This window comes from Hetaerina americana, unplaced genomic scaffold (assembly GCF_022747635.1).
Source record: "Hetaerina americana unplaced genomic scaffold, ioHetAmer1.1.p SCAF_6, whole genome shotgun sequence".
NCBI lineage: Eukaryota > Metazoa > Arthropoda > Insecta > Odonata > Calopterygidae > Hetaerina > Hetaerina americana.
The window spans coordinates 44,879,871-44,905,527 of record NW_027287205.1 but is presented as its reverse complement, the minus strand read 5'-3'; the positions used below and the strand labels follow the sequence as shown (position 1 = coordinate 44,905,527).

Below are 25,657 nucleotides of genomic sequence, written 5' to 3'. Positions count from 1 at the left end.
AAAGAGAGAGCGCGGCTACAGCACTCCACGTCCGAAAGAAATAAATTCTCGAATGCACATTTTTCAAAGTAAATTTATTTCGGTACTACGGATTTTGACAGGTATAAAATCAGGTAAGAAAATGTTGGTATGACCGAAGTTATGTCAGGAATAAAAGAAAAGAGGAACAAGGGGCAAAATATAAAATCGAAAGGATTGAATTAAGCATCCCAAAACTGATTAAATACTTGGGTTTTACGCTGAAATCAAACCTCTGATGCGGTATGTGCATCAGAAGACTACGCATACCGGCCTTAAAGAAGCTAGGTCTCATCAGACGGGTCGTAGGAATATACAATGAAATGGTGAGTGAGGGGTGCAACTTCGATTTAGTTAGGCCACATCAGGAATACGCGGCAAGTATCTGGAATTTATGGGAGAAAATATTTCTTACGGAACTGGATAGGTTCTGAGAAATTCAGCCATATTCGTCATAAGAAACTGCAACAAGAAAAGAGTAAGAGCATGTACGAACTAATATTTGTGCAAGCAGGGCTGGTTTCCTAGCAGACTCCGCCGCATGCCCTAACGGCGGCTTGCCGCGTATTGCGTGAATGTAAATGCGCCGAAACAGGTAGCATTGAAATAAATTCGCTGAGTTTAAAAATACATAGTTTACTCATTCAGCCATTGCCGATTTGAGACAGGGACCATTGAATTCATGAAGACCTCACGGCTCCTTTCTCAAAGCTCCGTATTCAGTCTCACAAAAAACTACCCTCCACGGCGAGCGGCTCTTGCGGCATGTACGTATGGCCAGTTCTGAAGAATCGGAAATCAGGGAGGCCGCAGTCGGCGGGGAGTAAAGACCGGTAAATAAATCCCTGATCCTCCCCATGCACTCCGAGCTTATTTCTGGCACTTATCAACCGAGCCGCCGACGACAAAAGGCAACAAATAACCTTGACCGATTTACTCAGGGTTCTGCAAAGGGGTCGCTTAAAGACGCTCCTGGTTCTCATCGAACGCCACTCAGCATATTTGGACTTCCGCACAAGGTTTACACCTTAAAAAAATGGCGAATTGAGGGAACATGCAGGAGGAGGCAAGGGGAAGGACGCATGGCAAGGGGCGTGGTGGGGGGATGGGCAGAGAAACCAGGGGAGGAGAAGAAGGGCCACATCCTTCTCTCCAGTCACCTTCAGCGCGCTCGCAGGTAGGCAAGCCCCTGCGAACCCAACCCGATGCGGACTACGGCATGGGCGCTCAGGTAAGTACCTCCTCTTCCTAAAGCTGACTCCCTGCCCCAAGAATCCCGACAATCCCCTCGAGATCATAACCTACGTGAATTTACCAACTATTTTCATCTGCCTATTAAATAATAAAATAAAATAATGCATTAGTTACCTAACTGTAAAATGTTTTGGAGCAAGACGGTCAAAGTAGTAGGGACATCAAAGAAGGATTTATTCAAAGAGCTGATAGGTGGACCTTACAGTGTCAGGCTTCACTTCATGAAAGTTTTGTGTACCCATTAAATGAAAGAATTGATCACTCGTTCCCACGATATAACCAAATCTGTTTTGGCTCCAACTCACTCCCACCCATCACGCCGTTAATGTATACATCACGTGTGTATTATTACAAATTCGTACCTGATGATGCCGCATCACGGTGAAAAGCGTGGTACCAAACCAAATTAATTCGGTGGAAATTACGACTTCTCTTTCATTTAATACAGCTGATAGGCACTTTAATATATCATCTTGTTCTCTGCACATTTAATAGTATGGTGGATAGGGGAAATATTAATATGAATTAGGACAATGGTAGTTACAAGTGGGGAGGAGACCGGCATCTGTGAGTTTATTTGGGCCATTAGGGATAGGTTGGTATTTTGGTGAACTAGGGTGTTTAGGGAATGGAGGAAAGGTTGAGGGAAAACCAGCGTCGACATAAGTCTACTCTATTAAGAAAAGGTGCCAAAGGGTCACGCAATTTAACGTCCCATCTGACGTACGGCGTACCCCACTTGAAGTGCTCTCCACGCAGCATCCAACTAGGTATCGGAATACCTTTGAAAACTGTGGACCCTGCCGGGATTCAAACCCGGGGCTTCGTGGTGGGAAGTAAGCAAATAGGGACCGAAGCAAATTTAGAAAATTCATCATCAAATAATATATTTCAAAGCTCTTGAGAGAAGAAATAATACCTAAAGAGAAATGACTTCGTATTTTTCCGGTTTAATTCAATAGTACGCAACGAGTCTCACCTTTTAATCAGCATTTTCACATGCCAAGCTAGACTCATTTTGAATCCCACTACGATATGGAGTCCTTTTAATTAACTCCAAAAAATATTAATCTACTCGGCATATTTCCTATGATAAATAATCTAGCATGTAAATATATTCTTTATCCGACCACACAAAAATGTCCGATCTCAAAATTAGAGTAATCCGACGGAAAGTGATTGCTTGTCCTCGGGAAAATAATTTACTACACACCTGGCTACACCAGGCGTGCTTAAAATACAGATATGTAAACCAAAATGGAATTTCGATGAAAATCACGCAAAAATTTTCAAATTATTACAAAACTGTGACGCAACAGCTTCCCACATTTGTTTGATGTTTATTTAATTTTTTTTAATCCAAAGGAGAAATTACACTCAAAAGCATGGGGAAATTATATTGATTCAGTTTCTACTGAGATTCGAATTATTCTTCGGAGTCAGTTGGGAGTTGTTGCTGGATGATTTGTTGGCATTGGCGATCTTGGGACACTAGATGACATGAAAAGAGTGGATTGCCTGGACTTCAGGGTCAAACCAGCCACAAGATACGTTCTGACACAAAAAATATACATTCTTCCTGTGGAGAAGGATACGTGTTTTACCCCAACCATTTCCCCTCTTCCGAAGAATTCTCCAGTCCACTACATCTATGATTAGACTATTTATTCACTTCCCCAACTTAAATTCCATTCACTTTCAACCTACGCTAACTCTCCTCCCTTTGGTCGAAATATATCGCCATGCAACATAAAATACTGCACTAATTTACATGCCAGACTTTTAATCAATTGCGTACCTATACATAAGAAATAATCATAAATTTGGGAAATTCTGTTGTAATCGTTAACTTGTTTTGTTATTTTAACTTTACTTTATATCAGAGCGGTTTGAAGAGCTAAACATCACATAATTGGCGTCATAGTGACAGGTCCTTAGCAGAAATCGATCGCTTTTTGAAATACGTGTATGTTAGGTATTAGCAAAATGTATTTTAATTAATTAGCCCACGAAATATAGCAAGTGCCTTCACATTAGGTTTCATAAAGAAAATCAATCAATAAGGGCATCAACTAATATTATAAGATCAACAAAAAATTAACAGGACTAGGTGAGGTAAAGGAACAAAGTGGATGGACCAGTCAATGGAAGTGATGCTGTAACAGGGAGATGAAGGTGCAGCATGAAGCGAAGAGGTCAAGAAAAGAACATACTATATGTATGTTACGGAATTGCATAGGGAAGGAATTAATTGTTTTGACGTTATGAAAATGAAACTCAATGCCAGTCTCAAATTCATGCTTCTAATATCAAGTAATGTGAGGGGGGTGGAGTGTAACATCGGTTTCTCACGCTCGAAGCCCAGGTTCGATTCTTTGTGGGGATACATTATTCAGGCATTCTGGCCATCATTCAGCTGTCAGAAGCATATAAACTGCCGATGGAACTCACTATTGGTTATTTCTAAAACTCGGCGGTTGCAACGAAAATATAACTCGTTTCCTTAACATAAGGCATTTAAATTTGATCCCAACCACGAATGAAAAATGAGAACCTCACAACTGATCGAAGGATCACGTTTCCTGGGCAAAGTAAGTTCTCAAAAAGATGTTGATAAGGCATTAGAATCTCCCCGCATGTTTTTTCCTTCGATCGTGCAAATTTGTGATTGTATTAGGATAAAGATTAAACGCATTCCTGCTACTTCGTTCAATAAAATATCCATGGGAGCTCGGTTATGTAGATGCACTATCAATTCTTTCCGATCGATTCCGACGATACCGTGTCACTTTCAAGGCACCACTTAATTTTCTCAGCAAGAAATTCAGTGATTCAAATGGACTTTATGTTAGAAAACCGGGGAGATTCCGTGAGGAAGTCAACCAACGTAAATGAAGAGCAAGATTATATACACTCCGAATCTTGTTTCGCTAAAAACGACAAATGTTTAGCCCCATACATTGTTTTTCCCAGAAATGTCGAAACTATAATGCCTAGAAGATTGATACTTTTTAGGAATTTTATATTTTTTCACTAATTAATCATTATAAAATATTCTGAAGTTAAATAGCGAGACCAATTTATTGGATTTATCATTACCATTAAATTTTAATTAAGATGCTCAAAAATATGCCAATACTATTGGCTAAATGTCGCCAAAATCCGCATACAAACCCATGCCATTCTAAGCCCTATCCAAGGACGTTCATGCTTCACTTAAATCCGGGGTTCTCAACAAGAGGGAAATCCCTTCCCCTTAGCGCCACTTTCTTTTACTGAGGACAATAATGTCTGATTCTTTTCCTCTATGAAATCGTGTAATGGTTTTGCAATGGTATTGCCTCCATCTGCTTCCAATGCAGAATTACCAAAATATTGGCCATGCGATATATTAATTGAGGTAGTTTCCCATTGCCTTCCTCGATAGGGTTTTAAACGTGAGTGTCGCTCCATGGCCGCCCCACTGGGGTCAGACACCTTTACGGCCGCCTACCAAAAGAACAGACACTACGAGGACTACCTTCCGTCTGGCTCCTACTCTTCGACCTATCTGGCGTAGGTGACCCTATCAGGAGCAATTACCGTTGCTCCCTCCAGCACAGCTCTAGGGGTCATCGAAGCGCACAAGCCCTTCCACCGCATACGGCAGTAGTCCGTAAAATGTGTGCTACGCAGAAGACATAATGAATTGATAATGGTGAATGATGACAACATTAGCTAGGTTTCATTAAATGCGGAAGCGCGGTTATGAAAGCTTAATTCTAAATAAGTAATAAATAAGTAATTTCTGATGAAAAGTGGAGAACTTACTTTACTTTCGCAGGACATTTTGTACAGCATGAACAGAATTGGGCGTAATAGTTGGTGCGTTCGGAGAAGACTTGTATGAACAGGAGCATTTACATAAAGGAGGGATTTGTTAATCGGGATATTTTAAGTTAAGACTTATAGAATTAATACGAGTAGAATTTGAAGAGGAGCATTATGGGACTGAATGGCTCAGAATAGAAATAGGAAGAATGTAAAATAATGGTTTCAAAGATGTGGGTATGGAGCAAAGTGGAGAAAATAAGTTGGACGCGGAGAAAAACGTTGGGATTGGAAGATCATGGGAAGGGTGAGGATATTGGAATCAATGACTGTTGGGAAAATTCGAAGAAACGAAAAGGCGAGGCGATATTGAGGTTTTTGGAGGCCGTAAATAAAAATGTTGGCTATTAGAGTGGACTGGGAGGAAAATAATTTTCATTTTGAACAGCAAGGAATGGAGACGAAAGTGAGAGAAATCGGAGAAGTATATAATGTAAGGCAAACAAGAACTTATACTTAGAAGCTCGTGAAGATGGGGAATTTCCCAGGAACCATCCAAACCCTATCTTTCATCTGTAAACAACTTATAATAACAGCATAATAAGCCCAGCAGTTACAGTTCCATCAAACATTGCTAGTTGGATTTTTTTCTTTTTTAAACTTAATTGTTTATTAATTGCAATAAGAGGAAAGCAATTGTTTTCTGAATTACGTTAACGTCATTAAATATTGAAAACATTATTCCCAGTGCAAGTAATTTCTTTACAGTGAACGTGAGAATACCATTACATGAGGGCGCTGAGAACCTTGAGTTAATTTAACGCATACCGTACCTTCGTTATTGTCTTTTGTCCTCTTTCATGTTTGTTATATTTTTCACTGTGAATTGGCGCTACTGCTGCATGTGAATAATGTTTTAAAATAAATACATAAATCGAAGAATGAAGAATTTTTCCTATCTATTGTACCCCGTGGCGTGGTGCAGGCAGGATTGGGGGGGGGGACTGATATACAACCCACGAATCACACATATACTGAGCATTTACTTTAAATGAACTGAATAGAATTTCAAACAATGATTATTATTTAAAATTCTTGATTAAAATCCTTTTTTCCTCGCGTTAATACCTGTGCGGGTTCAGAATAAAGTGCTAATACGAGTACATACAAAAATAAGTTTAGGAGTCCATTATTAATTAGACCATGTTGAAGACTCCTATCAGGTCAATTTTATCTATACGTACATAATACCTACGTTAATATATTTTTTTTATTTTTACGACATCGATGCGCCACAATGAGTAGAGCTCACGCTAATTCTACGGCAGTGGTAGAAGTTAATTTTTTGTGGTGGACGGTTGAGTTGCACGCCATACCCATCGGTGAAGGTACTAGATCGGTATGAAAGTTGAAGAGTTAATTTACGTCAGATGAAATCATAATTTAGTATACATTTTGGAGGGTGACCGGATGCTCATGGTAAGGAGGAACTATGGATGGGGAGAGGGTCAGATGGCTAAAAAGAAGAGAGCTGGCTGAAAGGTAGGGGTTGAAGACTGCGGAAAGGAATATGGGTGAGTTGGGAAGAAAATTTTGCTGTTCCGGTTCCTAAACTATCTCACCTGAAGCCTTCGTGTTCAGCGTAAAACGGCAACGTTATAGAGATATTTTAGTCAATCTCTACACTTTGACTGGACCAAGGCTTCCAAACCATAAATGTTATTTTGAAAGTCCGCGGTTCCCGGTGATACACTTAGGTTTGGTTTTTGGTGGTTAGGGGAGGAGATACCCACAATTTACGATTTAGGTTTTCGACGATTCCTGAAGAATTTATATTCTACTAAACGCGAGAACTTCCTCTAGTTAGTCCTACATTATTTCTTTCGACATTTCTTCATTACTTCTCCCTGCATTCAGCTATCAAGAAAGCCTTCTCCTTTCCTTCCTATTCCCCGCCCAGCCAATGTTCTCCTTTCCATCATGACCCTAAACATTCCCAACATGAGACACTACTATGCTTTTTACTATGCCCCGAAGAGCGAGTCCACTTTTCTTTAACTGTTAGGAAAATTGGCATTTCAAGAAATGAGGTGTGATTGATAAGTCGGAAGTCTGTTTCATTTTAGTTTTTCCGACTAGAAACTTCCTTAGGACAACGTTGACAGAAGAAAGAGTACATATATACATAAGGGTAAGTCTGCATTATCCACAGTTGAATGCAACATATCTGTCTGAGCTCCATTTATAATCGATATAATGTTCTCGCTCTTTCACAAGTAAAACCTAATTTGCGTAAACTTCTAAGTTTCGACCCCTCTTCTCCAAAGAAAATGCTTGGGAAGGCAAGCATTGCGTGCGGTAAATTATCTCAAACGGCTAAGGACGCAATAGCTCTTCGCGTCGTGATGAAAAAGAAAAGTTATGACGCATTAACCAAGTCATTTTTCTTCCCTTTTGCTTATTTAGTAGTTAACCGTCAGAATTCAAGCGGCTTCAGACCGGAAAAAACGTCGAGGCTAATGAAGAACTATTTATATTTTTCAGTTCCATGCTAAAAACAGAACGCGTATGAAAACTTCTTTATCAAACAAGCATCTTAGTTTTAATATTAACAACTAAATAAAACCATGAAAATCAGGGCAAATGAATTGATGCAATTAATGCTGTAATCCAAGGCCATACGCAGCGTCAGCAAAACGCTATGTTCGTCCCTCAGGCAAGTTACGGCCTACTGCGATTCTGAGTGTAGGGGACCGAATCCAAAAGCCCGGCCTTTTAGCCCGACTTAGGTGTTATAGGTACGTGTAAAAATTAAGGCCGCAAGTAAGTACCGCAGTGCGATGGGGGTAATAATATATTTTCAACATCACTGCTAAAGAGACCTCTTCCAATTTATGCGAGAGCTTCAATCTGCATTTCAAACTTCGCTCCGTGAGTGATTCCCAGCCTAGCTGCTCTAATACTTTGGATTCGCAATTAAGTTTACCATAACAACGTTTTACAAATCTAGCTCCTCTACGCTGCACGCGATCCAATTCGGCAATTAATCCAACTTCGAGAGGATCCCATATACAGGGTCCGTACAATAAGTATCGGGACTGGTTCCAAAAATTTAAATTTATTGAGGTTATCATTACAATTACTTAAGTCTTCAAAATACATTCCTCTTGCATCGATACACTTAGTTCAGCGCGTCTTCCACTCGTCAAAAGCCCGCTGGAAGTTGGTTTCTGGAATACTGTTGAGAGCCTTTATCGTCGCGGCTTGAACCACCTCAATGGAGTCGAACCGATATCCTTTGAGCTCCTTTTGAGCTATCCTTTGAGGTAATAACGTTGTCGAAAATTGTTGTTGAAAATCTTCATCTTCCAGGACGCAGTCCAAAATTTCTTACGAAATTTCCACCCGTGACAGTTTTTGGTCCTCGCTCAAGACTTACGGCACCAGCTTCGCGCACACTTTCTTCATCGTAAGATCCTCTGTTACTATGGTGTGGACGGTTACGACTGAAAGGCCGGCCTCCTCACTGATAAGGGCGATGGTTAAACGCCTGTCAGAGTCCAAAAATTTTTTCACTTTGGCCACCGGAGCATCGGTTCGAGCGGTCGTCGGGCGTCCGACGCGGTGCTCGTCTTCGACGATCTCCCGGCCTTCCTTTAACATTTTATGCCACTAAAAAACTCTTGTGCGGCTTGAGGCATCATCCCCACGTGCCTGTTTAATGAGTTCAAGGGTCTCCGAGGCGGATTTCCCGAGTGTAACGCAAAACTTCACAGCGTAGCATTGCTCGACTGTGCGCTCCATGCTGGCGACGACACCACAAACAATCACACGTCACAAAAATCCAGCTCCTGTCTCAACGGCAGCGACTGAACTAAAGTGCGCCTGAGTGTTGGGAAACCCCTCTACCGAGCCGACCGGTCGGACCCCCATCCACCGCTCCGTTGAGGCTACAGCGAACCGGTCACGATACTTATTGTACGGGCCCTGTACTTGCAGAATATTCTAAATGAGGCCTAACCAATGACAGATAGCATTTCTCTTTGACCTTTTCATCACATTTACCGAGCACTCTCCTGATAAATCCTAATTTTGATCTATTAGTGATTTCTTAAATATGATTCATAGATACGATGCAATTTCCGATGCTAGTTCCTTACATATGCAAGTGGGTATTTGATCGGGTCTGGAGGATTTATTAGGCTTCATATTTTTCAGCAAACGTTCTATTCAATTACTAATTAAAATTTTGGGCATCGTTTGGCGGGCACAAATTGGTAAGCTATCGGAGACATTCAGCGGGACTGGAGAAGATGCTTTGACAGAAGAAATTTAATGAGTTAGCCTTTTCCATACTGCTGGTTACTCTTTCACCTTTATCTTTTTTGAGAGAATTAACTGCAGACTTATTTCCCTGAACCGCTCTGCCGAACGACCAAAATGTTTCGGATTCTCTTTCAATTTTTCTGCTGATCTTTTCCTTTTGAATTCGCTAACTGCTTTCCGAAATTCCTTCTTGGCATTCACCCTAGATATCTTGTATTCATGAGTGATCTCATTCCTATTGTCGCTGGAGTTATCATCCGTTATAACCTTTGACGTCGTAATGATTTTCTATAGCATCCTTGATGTACCATGCAACTTCCGTGTAATCTTTTATTAATTTCCTGGGAGTAAAGTTGTTGACTCCTGAGCGTGTTGTCAAGGAGGTGATTCCGCGTACCCTCAGTATTTCGATTAGTAGTACATGTCTTTTAAAATTTTCAAATTACAAAATGAAGGCCCGCAGCCAACTGAAATCGCCGAATGCCATATGATCATTATGAGGCCAAACGCAATAAGGTTGATTTACCCCTAGGCCCGACCATATAAGTTTCAAAATAGTCTTGCTGGAGTCTTCTTCGTGTAAGACGTAGCATTGGCTCAGGATAATGCAGTGGGTATTGACTTATAGATCTAATTTTAACTGGATGGAAAAGGCTTAACTTGCGAATTGTTAATATGGTACATTCCTAACGTAACTGCCATCATGATGGCTACGTACTTTGACTTAGACCTTCAAAAGTCACCAATTTTAGAGGTTAGAGGTTTAGAGTTTGGTTTAGGTTTAGACATGAAGCCAGGAATGGACATCTGAAAGTATCCCCTTTTCACCTTACAAGTACACATACCACTGCTTTACCAAAAGTCTGGCGACTTACAGATATACCGTAACATGAATATGTGACGGCATTTGCTAAAACAAAAGCTATAAGTAATGTTGATTGCTTTCACGATAATGTTTTCTTTATTGTTCAACACCACTGAATTCACAGAGTCATTTTTCTGTATCATCTACTACCCCCATAATTGGAAAAATAAAATGGATAAACTTACCACAGCACGTAGTCTTCAGAATCGACTCGTAGATGTAGAGGTGGTTTCCAAGAGTGGTTTCGCTGAGCAATGTTTAAGCTCCACATTTCTATCTCATTATAGTGAGCATCTTCAGGAAATATGCCAACACAGCAAACAAATCTGGGAATATAAGATATGATAATATCCCATATGATCATTTAAAATAAGAAGTCATACTTAATAATAATTAATCTTGACTAATCCTTTCTTTTGTACATATTTTTAACCATGGTCCAAACATTGATGTTTCTTTATTTTTTGTATGGATGAAAATGGTGGGTAAAGTTTCAACAATCATTATGTACAACATAATGCATACAACCATTATGCTAAAGCTAAAGAATGAGTATTTGTAACATGAAGTATAGGGCTTTAGGATACCTTATTTCATGTTAATCAGGGCTTAGGAGAATAGTAATGTGCAGTGATGTGGTTCACTGAAAATCTACCCTAACTGAGTTAAGCTAACATGTGTAAGCTGATGTATGCAGATACTTAGCTTACAGAACTATTCAGCTCACTATGAGGTAGGTACCTACAAATATTTGTTTTTGAGCTATATCACTAAATAATCTGGAAAATTCTAATTGAGAAATTGCTCATATATACTATAAAATAAATTTCAATTGGCAGTAGTAGGATGAGATTAAATATGGTCTTATCTCTTACAGTGTTCCAAAAATGCATTCATAGGAGTTTGGTTTTATTAATGGATTTAATGCAAGATGTAGAAGATGGTTAAAAGTTTATCCTGCCAAGAAGTACATTGAAGCACATCAATGGATACGCTTTAGGCATTCAACCCACACACAGAGCCTTCTCATACATGTAGCATATTTTCTTAACAATAATAATATTTTATTCAACTGAAGTTCATAGTTGTTATATAGTAGGTCATAGATGAAAGATACAATAAAAAATAAAAGATAAATTTTAATACTTACCAAAAATATGCCAATACACCGTTTTGCATTGGTAGAAATCACTCATGCTATAGAAAACATTTTGTCATAAATACTCATACGTTTCCAAATGTTCCATAAAGACTGTAACACTAAGTTTCTGATTTCATTGCATAAGATAGTTTTTTTAAAGATGATAGAGGCAGTGTGATATAGTTGTACCCCTTTGGCAAATAGTCAGCCTGTAGTCACTGGCATGAATATTATTTTTCTGGAGAGTATGTATATGTGTAAGGTCAATTGTATTTTATACACTTAACCAACAATAAATATTGCCATCATTACAGTGGATACCTCAACTAATGGCCTGTACAACCTATGAACTTTGCCTCATTTTCCATTTTGCCCATTAGATAGGAATGTCTTCTCAATATATGAGTGTAAACTGTGATGCATTTCTATCGCAGCATAGCAGTTAGTCGCTTAGTGCAAGCAACAATCTATTAAAATTTGTTTTTAAGATGTGCACTTGCACAATAATCTCACTGATACACACATCAAGCATTACTGTTCAATTCTTTTCTTTTAGCACAAACATGTATGCACATTTGGCACTAATCTTTCTCTAGTGTAATGATAGTTGTTATTTTCTAAGCATCTGATGCTAAAAAAATTCATGATGCATTTGCCTTTATTTTATTCATACTTTTTTAATGATGCCGTTTAATGACATGTGTTTTAAGAGATGTTTTTCTGTTGCTGGCAAATTTTTCATTGCAAATTAAACATATTGGCAAACCATAACAATTTTTTAGTAAGGGCTTATCGGAATATTTAGTAAGACCCCCTAAAGAAGACACCATAGCTTGGCATCCTTCATATTTGGCGTTTTAAGCAGATTCACACATAAATAAGGGCACCTGAGTCTCTTTGGATAATGGCAATTTTCGCACCATTCCCACATTTGGGCAGTTTATAGTCCACTATGACAATCACTGCAAGTATTTCTAATTACCAATTTGAAAATTCTTATACTTACAACAAGCGAGATTACATTCATACCAACAGGTGTTCTAAATCAAAAGCAAGGCATATTGAAAACTATCATATGCAACTTCAAAAATAATAAATTTGATTGCTTACATCATTTTCCAATGCTCCCATGTCAATTCTTGGATTACCCTTTTGGAAAGCCATGCCGACCGAACTTAAGTTAAACCGTGGAGAACATCATAAATCAAGTAAAAGACAGAGAGTACAGGAGTAGTATTCAATTTTCTTTTCTTGAAAAATAATCTGGCAGAGTGGAGGGAAGTTCAGAGCTGCGAAAATGAAAAATAAATAAATTTCACCATATTATATTCTACTGTTTCAGGCTTAACTTCGTGGAAGTATTTACTATCCATACTATTAGACTTAGTACTTTTCCACAGACTTAAGTGTTTGGAAAGACTTTGTGTCTAGCTAAGGATACTATTCTACCGCGTTCCTCCTTAATGTTCAATGCTTAAAAAATAAGCTGCTTGAGATAGAAGTTCTATTGAATAACTTAATACCTGACGTTCTTTGTTTGTGCGAGCATTGGCTCACTTCTGTTAATGGCACTCATCAGTATACTTATGGCTATTCCATAGCCAATATTTATTGTCGGTCTGTTTTTAAAAATGGTGGTAGAGTGATCCTGTTAAAGGATGCTTTAGTTTCGATCGCTCCACCGACAATACCCGACTACCTAGTATCAGAGAAAAACTTCGAATACTCTTGTGTGTCCTTTTATTTATACGAACATAGAATGTGTTATTTGTGTCTATCGCTCTCCACAGGAAGACTTTCAATTGTTTATACAAAATCTCGTTATTTTGTTTGACTATACATAAGTTCAACTGGAAACCTAAGTCACTCAGTACATTGACCGGTGACTTCAATTGCAATTTACTTTGCGTCGGCAATAACCAAAAATCTTTCCTCAATTTACTCAGGTCATATACCTTAAATGTCAGCATAAATCACGTCACTCGTGTTAGCTATTCCTCATCTATTCTACTAGATCTCACAATTTTAAATCTTGATCCCAACGATGTAAAATCCGAAGTTATCCACTCCGATGTATCTGATCATTATCCCATTATGACTTATTTCTCCATCAATACCAAACATCGATTCATTACGCATGAAATTAGAAGTTATTCCGATCTCAATATTACCACTTTTATTTATCTGCTGAACGGAGAAACATGGACGGACGTATATGTTGTCAATGACTTAGAAACAAAGTTTTCTTTCTTTTATGAAAGGTGCTACACAATATAAATGTTGCTTTTCCTTTACTTTCCCGCAAAATTTCAAACAGAAATCCAAAAAATCGATGGATTATAAATGAAATTCGTGCCCTATCCACGAACCTCAAGGACCTATTCGTCCATTATAAATCTTCTGGTAATAAGTATTTAGAACTTGAATACAGTTATCTCAAAAGGTCGTACTGGACACTTCTCAATGCTGCAAAGCTGACGTACAATAATGACAGATTGTTAAACTGCTCCAAGAAGTATTTGGTAATGTGGAAGATTGTTAATGGATCAAAGAAATTATCCGTGTACCAACCTTATCATATGCCTATCTCAAATATAGGTGCAACAGATTTCAATAATTATTTTACTACTTTTCCATCACTTGGCCGACGTACTAATCAGTTGAATTATAAAAATATTGTGAATTCATCCACCTAAATTTTCCTCTTTCCTGGTTCCCATAAATGACCTTAAAAATGTTGTTAATAGCTTTGGTAGTAAATACAGTGCAGGCAATGATGAAATACCTAACTTTATCATCAGGCTTTGTTTTGATTTAATTAAGGCAAACAAATCCACCACATCTGCCATATATGATGCAATTAATCTTCTATACAATGCTCTGGATGTTTAATTCAATACCTGTGCTTTTTATTTGATTCCTTATCAACCATAATGTAATCTGTGAAAAATCACATAGGATTGGTGTTACAGGATCACCAAAACGCTGGTTGACATATTTATAAGACAGAGTTGAGCATGTTATTATCTGTAAAGATGGAGCAAAATATACTTCTCTCCCTTTAAATAATCAATCAAGATATTCCCCAGGGTTCCATCCGTGGGCCCACTTTCTTTCTAATATATATTAATGATCTACCCAATATATTGAACAATGCACCTGCCAGTCATCCCATTTAATATGCTGATGACATTAATATTCTTATTTCCTCAGCCTCACCTCAACAACTCCTTCACAGTAGCAGTCTTGTATTCCAGAAAATTCATCTTTGGTCTATAAACAATTTTTTCAAAATTAATACTGATAAATCATAAGTAATACAATTTGCTCATAAGAACACTCCATCCCCAGTGTTGAAAATACCTTAGGAAGGTAAATATTTGCCTTAGGTTGGGTCAGTGAAAATTCTTGGTATACATTTAAATTGTCATCTTTATTGGGATTCTCATATTGATAAGCTCTTAAAGAAATTCAATCCACAGTATTTGCTGATCCGGGCAATCCGCTTTACACTTTCTAATAATGTTCTTCTATCGCTCTATTATTGTCTGTATTATTCTCATATTGTTTCAGATATTATTTTCTAGGGTTCATCCCTTCAGACCATATCCATTTTTAATTTACAAAAAAAAGTTGTATCATTGACAGCTAATTTTAGTTAAAATGCCCCTAGTCTTCCACTATTTAGGCAGTTTAACCTTTTACCTCTTCCATGTATTTATATTTTTACTACTGGAGTGTACACAAGAATAGACCCAAAGACTTTCCCTATTACTGCTGACGTTCACAATCATAGTAACCGCAATATAAACAATCTATACACCAATTTTGAGCACACAAGATGTACCTGCCAAGGTCCCAAGAACATGGGACTTATTTAGTACAATAAACTTCCTTCTTTTCTGAAGTCTAATATGTGTTTATTGACCTTTAAAGGTAAATAAAGATATTTTTTATTCAAAAGAATGTTTTTTAGTGTGGATGAATACCTGTCTGGTCAATGAAAGTGTCCGTATTCAGCTTGAATTATATCCTCATGTTTCTATTGTTTTACATATATATATGTATACTCTGCTTTGACAAAGCCTATACCACATGGTCTGTTGGTGAATAAATGATGACATGATAATGTTACATTACAGTTTGTAGACCAATAAATGAACATCTTTTCTTCTTTGCTTAAAATATGGGTACTTCATGTGTCAATTTTTTCCAGGGCATGTTTATGCTGCATCATATTGATAAACAGAGCAGAAGCTTATTCAGAGGCTAAAACATTATGTATTTACAAGAACAAGACACTATGTACAAAGGACAAAACCACAGAGCCCAAAAGTGATGAATACCATGATAAACAAATGCTTTCTGGTACTTTTGAGCCTGATGACAATGAGAATAATGAATTAGGGTCATTCCATAGGCATGATGCAAATAATATACAGTATGTGGGGAGAAAGAAGGACAGATTATCTATTTTAATACCTCCCCAGTACAGTATCCATGAACCTCCTTCTCTGATTAATGGTGAGTGTATGATGTGAATCCATTATTTTTAACATATCAACATCTTTATAAATATGGTTTAAGAGTCTCAGTATGACTGCTTCTTACAGACTGATTCTTTTCTCCTAGTATTTAAGAAGTAATAGTATCACATATTTGAAGCCAGAATAAAAAATTAGTACTTCTGCTGGAAAAACAAAATTTATATTTTGAAACATTCTTACAAAAATTATGACTAATCTATGATTTTCTGCATTAAAAAAATTTACTCTTTTAATGAATGGCAAATTTTATGCAGTGTGTAATAGGTGTAATATGTTTTATAATGTAAATTTTAATATGGCTTTTGTTTACAATTTTAAGGAAATCCGGTGCCGATCCAATTTTCTGTTAGCTTGAAAAATATACCAGAGTTAAATGAGCTAAAACAGGTGAGTACCTATTTGCTGTAGGTGGATCGATTGGACAGTGTGTCTCAGGGCTAAGGAGAACAAATATTTCTTCTGAACTCGAGAAAATGGATTTTTTTTCTTAGCCATAGCATTTTTTTCTAAGGAAAATTTTTAAATGCTGCCCAGCCATTTTTAAAAATTCTGCACAGCATTCAACATTTATCTTTGACTGCAACAGCAGCAATATACATGAATTGGATCAAGCACTAAGAGATAAAATAAAATTGAAAATATTGCATGTAAGAGAGATAAAAAATAAATGGATACCATCAAAAAAATGATTAGACATGGCAATGACAAAAACGTTAATTTTTACCATGGCATCATTGGCAAATGGATCATATGATATTTACTTTCAAACATTAAAACCATCACATTTGCAACATAGTATGTCACCATGTTAGGTATGTGTGATATGATGGCAATTTTAGGTATTCATTTACAATCCCCCATGTATATCATGGCTGATAAATATAAAAATAAGCAGATGGCCCATGCAGCTACAGCTCCAAAGTTCTGACGTATCTAACCCTAAGCATTTCTTACTTCTATAGTGAACTTATTTACATATAAAACTAATTTTTATAGAAATTATGGTCCAATTACAGATTAGCCACTCAATAATCTAACTCTGATCATAACCAAATGTTTGGTGTAATATATTAAACCATTTCAGATGCTGAGTATTGAGATGAATCTACGGATTTACTGGCAAGATATAAGATTACAAAATGGTACAGATGCTCTATTTGAAAACGAAATTGGATATTCTCTACATAATTACATTAGTTTCAACTCAGAAATTCTCTCCAAGATATGGGTTCCTGATATTTATACAGGTCAGTAATTATGTCATGGTTCATTTTAGATCCCACATGAATCCTTTTGTCTACTCAAGCTACAATACAAATTGATAAAATCAAGTGTGTGAGTATGTGTACCAGCAACAATAATAACTGGTGACTGAACTGTATTCGTTTAATTTGCTAGCTTGATATTGTGATATACTGAGAAACCTATAGGCGTGTGATAACAATATTAGAGGCATAGGACCATCAACTGATATAAACAGACACTTGATGATAACCTGAAATTAGAGATATTCCAATCTCAGGATGGCCAACTATCCAAATAGTTGGGTTATACATAGTCAAATATCCAGGCTGATAGATCCAGAACCAAAGTATAGAAGTTTGAATAATTTTAGTTCAGCTTTCCATTGAGCACAAGGCATGTTTTTTTCAATTATTAATAAAGTGAAATGAAAAAGGAAAATCTCAAAACAAAATTCAACAGCCTAAAAGCCAAACTTTACCTTGATATTTTGAAAGGAGGCAAAAAATTGAAGGATGGCATTATTGAAAAGCTTTGTTTTTAATTGGTGATGAAAATCCTGGAATGCATGACTATGCATTACACAAGGTTCACATATTGACCTCATTTTTAGCTTGATTAGTTTTTGATAGATTAAAACCCCGAAGATTCAAGTTCCTAAGAATTTCTATGACTAGGTCCCTAACATACTTATACATTTTATCCTTCTTTGCATTTCCTGTTCTTTAATTAAAAAAATAATGATCTCCCTCCGTTCTTCAGTAGGAATTATCACAGCATGGTGTCAACATTCATTTTAACTTCTGAATTCATTATGTAAACAATTTTCACACATTTTTTGTTGTAATCTACCAGCTTAGAAAAGTTTTTTGATGGACCCTGGGACTACACACTACTGTACTCCTAACCCTTAACCAGCTGACAGAAAATACCCTTAGAAATACTGGATATTAAATATTATTCTTCAGGTTTTCCAACTTTCTATCTCCCTTTATGCCATCTCAAACGCCTATTCTTTTCCTCCCTCTGCCCCTCTTTCCCAGCATTATCCCCTCTATTATAACCTTCAGAATTTCATTGCCTCTAAGCATCTCCTGCATCCACTTGTCCTGCCCTTTTCAAATTTCTCCTTACAGATATCTCACTTGTCCTACCATGACTAGATCTTCATTGCTTGTTTTCCTTTCTGTCTAATTTATTTCATCCCTTCTTTTGCAAACCCACATCTCAAAAACTTCCAATCTTTACCTACTTCAATAACTAAGTTTTCAATCCATATGCTTCAAATTAAAAGTTTGCACAAGTGTTTTCATACCATCTCTGCTTAAGGTGCCAGTTATAAAAACCCACCTTTTTGAAAATGCTCCTTTGCTCAGTGAAATTCTTCTTTTAATTTCCCCCATCTCTTTGCCTAACCTCCTCCAAAACAGTTCCTAAATAGATCAACTGTTCCATTGGCTCTAGTTTTGTCCGTAAACTTTAATGTTGATCCCAGCGTTCTTTTTAGTATTTCATTACCATTGATTTCTTGTGCTTAATTCTCAACCCATAACTATGACACTAATTCTGAACTGCACTAATACTTATAACCCCATGGTCATCTGGCTGACTAACAATTAATCAACCACAAATCTATATGATTTTAAAACTCTAGACATTCCCTGACCAAACTTATGATTTCATCTGCATACATATTGAAAATTAATGGGAGAAAACAGGCATCCCTGTCATAGATTGCCCCTCCCGACGTTTTTCATTATTTTTACCTATGCAGCCTGAGGCAGGTTTAGGATAAATTGTCGATCCTTCTAGTGAACTCCTAACTTTTTCAAATGTTAATTAATTGTACCCCATTGACTCTGTCAAAGGCCTTCTCAAAATCTACAAATAATACAAATATGTTCTTGTTATACCCTTTGTGTCCCTCACTATCTGTTTCTTCCTATGGCATTGCACATACTCATCCTCTTTCTAAAGCCAAACTGATCTTCACCTAAGTATTCATTGGTTCTCTTCTCTATATTCTCATTGATGATTATGGGTATTACCTTTACTACGTGTGAAATCAAAATTAAAGAGTCCTCTAATACTCACAGCTCCTTTTCCCTTTTTGGGATTGGTATCAATACCTATATAACAAATTCTTCTTACAAGATCCATCTTCATAAATGCTGCAAATGAGCTAATGAAACTCTTCCTTCCTGATTTTTCTAAATGCTTAAGTACTGCGAAGATGTTTTCTATTCCCATGGCCTTCTTTCATTTAATTTTTTTTATAGTTATCTATCTTACTGTCAAGTATTCCTAGCCCTAATCTATCCTAATCAGCATCATATTCCCTTTCTTTATGCCAATTCACCCTCCTATTATCTTTCCCATATAGTTTCTCTTTCTTTTTTTTTATCTTGTCAGAACCAACCCAGTTACAGTTAATATTTTACCCATCTAATACTATTAATAGATTTTTCTTTTTTAAGTACAGATGGTAATTACGTTATCATCTAACTTATGCATATCTCCCAACCTTTTTGCAAGGCAGCTGCAAAAGCATCTGGCCCCATTGATACAGACATTTCAATGATAGTGTCCTTTTAATAATACCATCGAGGAAGGAAATGGGAAACTGCATCAATTATTTATCCCATGAATATATAATTTTCACAATTATGAAAATGAGCACTGGCCACTATGGGACTTGGTTATATGGCATTAATTTTCTCCTGCTGATCAACTTAAACTCCATTAACTAAAATCTTTACAGTCTTACTTATTCTCTTTTTCTATTATGAGTAATTAACATGCTACCCAAACCATTATGTAACTCTTATTTTCACTTTAAAATATGCCATTTTCTGTTCAGAGTAAGGTGGAATGATTTTAGTTACTCAAGGCAGAGAACAGCAAGAAAGAAATGATATATCTCTTTCATTGAAGGATACTGCAAACAAGACACATTTCTCTTAATCTATCAGGAAATCACAGGATCAGGATACAGGACCAATCAGGATACTAATATGTACTCTGTGCAGTCTGGTCCCTGGTACCTATGTAATGTTTTCTTTATTGTTTGGCTACAAAATAAATGCATTGATGAAATCATAATTATACATTATATGGTAATGCACATGGTTAAGCTTCAATGATAGACTTCTTTTCATTAATTGAATATGAAATAAACTTTACTAGCATCAAATGTGGACAAATTTGGGTCCAATCATTTGGCCTCATCAAATAGAATGAAAAATTAGTGATATATGTGTATGATAATAATAATTATACTATCCCGATGAACGATGCATGAAGTTTTGATACCAAAACTGATTTAAATTTAGAAGACACGAGAAAAAATGAACATAAGTAATTTTATGCGTGGCAGCATCATGAGCTATTTTTTTAAAAATCTGTAGATATTAAATTAGGTATTCTAGGGAGCAGGTGTGTGGATATGATGATGGTAAGGATCATATATCCAAAATAATTCAATCAGGGCATATGAAGTGTAATTAGATCATAAGTAGTCAGGTTCCTGAAAGGTTGTCAATTACACTTGAGCCCCCATGCAGCAAATCTGATGCAAATATGTTAGGCAATTGTAACCCACATACTTATTCAAGGGATTGAAACAATAGTCTTTACTCCCTGTTTACTAGTAATGGTTATGGCACTGTGTAGAATTAAAGAACACCTAGATCACAGATATTAGTTTCTATGTCCTTTTATTTTATTAGTTAACCTGTAAAACAAATATTCTGTGTAAAAAGCCTCTAAAAATATATTTTTAAAGTATTAAAAATATTTTCCTCAGTGGTATCTAAAGACCACATTTGACATAGCATGTTCTATTGGCAAAATGATATAAATGCTGAAACAAATTTAATTAATGTCCTCTCAAGAGAACCTATTTCAATTTGCCTGATGAGGAAAAATTTTGCATGGATATAATTTTGTAATATTTGTAGTACGAGCATGAGTGATTACTTTAATAATGCAATGATGATTGCACTCGTTGGTTTTTAGCAGTATAATCTCTTTAAGCCAATACCTCTGAAATATTCATTTACATTTTAGATTATGCAGCGAGAATTACAGCCCAAGAGATACTAAGGAAGCCTCTGTCAATACGTCTTTATCCCAATGCTACCATAAGATACTCTGCCCGGTAAGTGTACTGATATTTGGATACAAACTATATACTGTATTCAATTTATACTGATGTAAAGATTAAATCAAAGAAAGAGAAATATGAATGATATGGCAAACTGTTACCACTAATCTAGCTGAGCTAATACAATTTTTTTCAGGATTACAACTGAGCTATCATGCCCAATGGATTTCAAAATGTATCCTGGGGATACCCAAAGATGTGACTTGAGGCTAGAGAGCTGTAAATTGGTGTCATTTATTGCCAAATAAAAATAAATGCCTCGCTAGTTTTCTGCTATGCATTTTAATTTTGAGATAAAATGCTAATTTTAAGATGTAGTGCATATATTTTAATAAATGCAATTAATTTTTTATTTTTAGATGGATACACAAGAAAGGAATTAGCTTTTTCATGGAGATATGAAGGGAAAGTAGTAAATATTGATCATCGACTGGCACATTTTGACTTTGATGTCACTCAAGTTAGTGAGAAAGGAGATGTAAATTTTCTATCAGGTAGGAGGTGCCTGTCGATACATTTTTGATGTTTTTTTCTGAAATATTTAGAATGACTTGGGAAAAACTGTGCCCACTTTGCATGGTATTTTTATGCCTATTGATAAAGTACATAGTGCATGAATAAATGAAATGAATGTAATTTCATTGCATTGAAGGTATCAATTTGAAACTTTTGAATAGCTACCATTTAGATGAAATGTAGTTATAGCATACAGTATATATGCAGCCTTTGTTGTCTCTTGTACTCTATTGAATGAAAAACAAAGTGTGCTTCCAATATTTAATCTTGGAATTCATGTGAAGAGAGCATAAAAGTTGGAGACATCACATGTTTTTTAATAAAAACTTATTTTAATATTGTCTCTAGATTATGGGAAATAGCACATTTGTGAAGTGTGGAAAATAATCTTTTAATTCAGCTTCATTTTTCTTCCTCTCATTAATTAATAAAATTTTCAAGTACAAAATTATTTGCATTCTTAAGGCAGCAAAAAGTTAAATTTCTTAATGCTATTCTCTATAAATCCATGTAGTGTAAACTAAAGAAAAATCCAAATTATGGTGTGCTATAGACAAGAAAAACTTAAGCCTGTAACAAGATGAACAGATTCATGCAAAAATCCAGTTTATGAATAGCTTTAATGAGCCTAATTTTTATATCATAAAAGATCACAATTTTGAAATGCCATTAACCCTAGAAAGAGCAGAGGTAAAGCCCTTATTATTTGAGGAAAAGCCATATATTTCTGAAAGCCAAAGATTACTAAATTAATATATTTAATGATTAATGCTTGCTTTGGAGTATCTGGAGGTATTTGCAGGAATTTCATGATGTAAAAATGATTCACCTTGGCTGAATAGTGGCTTAATTAGTCACTAGATTTAGTTTGCTTAATTAGGTAATTAGTTAGCTTGATTGGGTGATTATTTTGCTTAATTAGTAGCTTAATAGGTTAAAACACTCAGCTGGACATATAGGGAATTAAAGTTGAATTCTATCCCGGCCAAGGGAATTAATTTTTACACCGTGAAATCCCATTTTTTGTTGTGCACCTGCAGATGACTCCATCACAGTAATTGTTCTATTACTACTTTTCACATTTATTTGAATCTATGTGAAGCACCTTTTGTTGAAAAGTGGTTAATATAAAACCCTAAAGCAAGATTTAATCCTGTATAACATTTCCAAATTTTTACCATAAGTAATTGGACTTCCACCAACTGTGAGAAGGTTTTAACTTTTGTGAATCGATTGCATAACCACTAAATTCTCTGATTCTCAAGTAATTTTGCCCAAATCAACCTTTTATAAATGGCACTACCAATGGATATGCATTTATTCTAATGTTTTACACTTGTAGGAAGTTATCCTGCAATATATTTGTGCCTCAGACTAAAACGACGACTTAGTTACCATTTACTTCAGACTTATGTCCCCAGCAGTCTGTTTGTCATAATATCCTGGCTATCATTCCTTATTCCTGTTGAGTATGCAGCAGGAAGGCTGGCCATTTGCATGACTCTACTTCTCACTCTCACAGCAATGTTTGGAGCAGTAAGGTAAGTGATAAAGCAACAAATAATTTTATTTAACTTAATCTTATGATGAGAAGTTGAAATGGCTAATACATTAGCCATTACTGTTTTTGTCAAAACATTCATTGCAAAAATATTGCTCTGCAATCCATTTGATGGAAGACCTAAACTGTCATAGGTGTGCATAAAATCATGAATTTTCAATGCTATTTTTATGGAGACAAATGCAGTAAGCCAGAATTTCTTGTCACAACTTCAAATTCTGAATTTTTTTTTAAGTCTGGTATTTATTTTTGATTTCTGGGGAACTATCTTAAGTGCATATATATTTTTATTCCACTAAGAGTATTCTTTTTAAATGAAAGATTGGTGCACTATAATTTAATTTGAAATGTAATGAAATAATTGACTTTGTAATTCCACACACTTTTTAAAAAAGTGTGTGGAATTACAAAGTCAATTATTTCATTTCAATATGTTATGCAAATTCCACAAGTTACGCCTGAGACAACAAATAATTTAATTTGTTATGATGGGTATCAATAGAGATGATAAATGGACGCATGATGGTATCTACACATATTAGTAATGAGATCAAATCTAAAAACTGTTCTGACTGGTACCAAAATGATTAAATCAATTAGATTTTATTCATTGAACTGATTCCCCATTTTTATGCAGGAGTATGACTCCAAGTGTGAGCTACATCAAAGCACTGGATATTTGGATGGTTGGTTGTATATTATTTGTCTTTATGGCCTTGGCAGAATATGCATTTATTTTAAGGTAAGCTAGATGTAAGCCTTTTTTATCTATACTGAGAGGGAGTTACAGATTTATTCTGTAAATATAATATGTACGAGGCCCTTCCAAAAACATTTATTCCTCATTGCAGATATTTCTTGTTAAATAGCACATGAACATGAATTGAATCAAATATCTTTTTCATGCTCACATGAATAATGAGAGCTATTCAGAAATTAACTTCCATTTTTATGTGGTACCATGCCAAATGGGGACACAGCTGTCATCTTCACAGTAATGTAGCACGGTTTAGTACACCTACAATGTAGCTGGTTTTTCTGCTGTAATTTTGTTTCCTCTGTAATTATGTTCCATATGCAGTTTTCCTCACATATGATTTGAAATTTATAAGGAGAAAGTAATGAGTAATGGTCGTGTAAGACATTCAATTCAGAGGTCTATTGTCAAACATGAAAAAAATGAGGAGGGCTACTCAAAATAAAATGTCAAGGCATGTTGAGCTTTTCGATGACTAACTAAATAACTAACACAGCTTTAGGTGTGACATGGTGGAAATCCTTCATGATAAAAGAAGACATTTTGCTTTTCCACATAGAGTATTTTTATTGCAACCTAGGTTTTGTTGCAGTGTAACATATTCAGGTAAAATTAGAAATCTTAGATCAGACATATTAATACATATGCTGGGAAAGAGAGGAGGGGAGGATGAGAGAAAAAATCAAAGAATAAAGGGGAAAGAGGGGAAAGTGGGGGAAAAGCTGGATTGGAGGATGGAAGGAAAAGGGAAGGGAACAAAGGAAGGAAGGCTGGAGGAATGGCAAAGGATGATCTACCAGTTAATTACTTGGTGATTAGGTGGAAACCCATGAGGGAACACTAATAGTAGGGTGGGTTGGTGATGGCCTGGTTGGTCGGTGGGTGGGAGGGTTAAAAGGTTGGCCACAGGGCAATGTAATAATGGGGAGCAAGAGGGATATAAAAATTCGTTTGCCAAAATATCTACTCCCAAATAGGTATCAACAATGGTTTAATTTGATGTCACTAATTTATTTCCCAGTGTCCCAAAATCAGAAGCTCTAAATTTAGCCAAAATTGCCCCATTTAAAGCAAAAATTCCAGCTCTGGTAATAAGTGAAATGTGTTTCTCTTTAATAATGTGCAGAACAAAACAGTTTGGTGTTCAACAATAAAATATACCAACAACAGGATGGCTTGGTCATGGGATGCCCACTCTCTCCACTATTTGTGGATTTTCATATGGACCATTTTGAACAGTTAATTTTTTCTTCCAACCACTCCCTCATACGAAACATCCTCCATTGGTACAAATATGTGGACAATGTTTTCTGTGCTTGAACGGGAGGAGTTAGACAGTTGGACAGTTTTCTAACTTTCCTAAATTCTTGAGATAAACATTCGAAATTTACCAAAGAAATAGAAACAGATGCCTCAGACACCCTTAATATTTTAGATTTAACCATCTCAGTGATA

At 36.1% G+C, this 25,657-nt stretch overlaps 1 protein-coding gene across 1 annotated transcript in view; it reads left to right on the top strand.

The window, feature by feature from the left end:
• Positions 1-1,072: 1,072 nt before the first annotated feature.
• The window catches only part of LOC139695328 (glycine receptor subunit alpha-2-like), a 33,043-nt gene continuing 8,458 nt past the window's right edge, over positions 1,073-25,657 (top strand). The window contains exons 1-10 of the mRNA XM_071594036.1: positions 1,073-1,249; positions 14,628-14,662; positions 15,631-15,938; positions 16,281-16,348; positions 17,046-17,208; positions 21,272-21,362; positions 21,505-21,587; positions 21,728-21,862; positions 23,227-23,425; positions 24,083-24,187. Of these exons, the coding sequence (XP_071450137.1) occupies positions 1,073-1,249; positions 14,628-14,662; positions 15,631-15,938; positions 16,281-16,348; positions 17,046-17,208; positions 21,272-21,362; positions 21,505-21,587; positions 21,728-21,862; positions 23,227-23,425; positions 24,083-24,187 (1,364 nt within the window). The remainder of the gene's footprint in view (positions 1,250-14,627; positions 14,663-15,630; positions 15,939-16,280; positions 16,349-17,045; positions 17,209-21,271; positions 21,363-21,504; positions 21,588-21,727; positions 21,863-23,226; positions 23,426-24,082; positions 24,188-25,657) is intronic.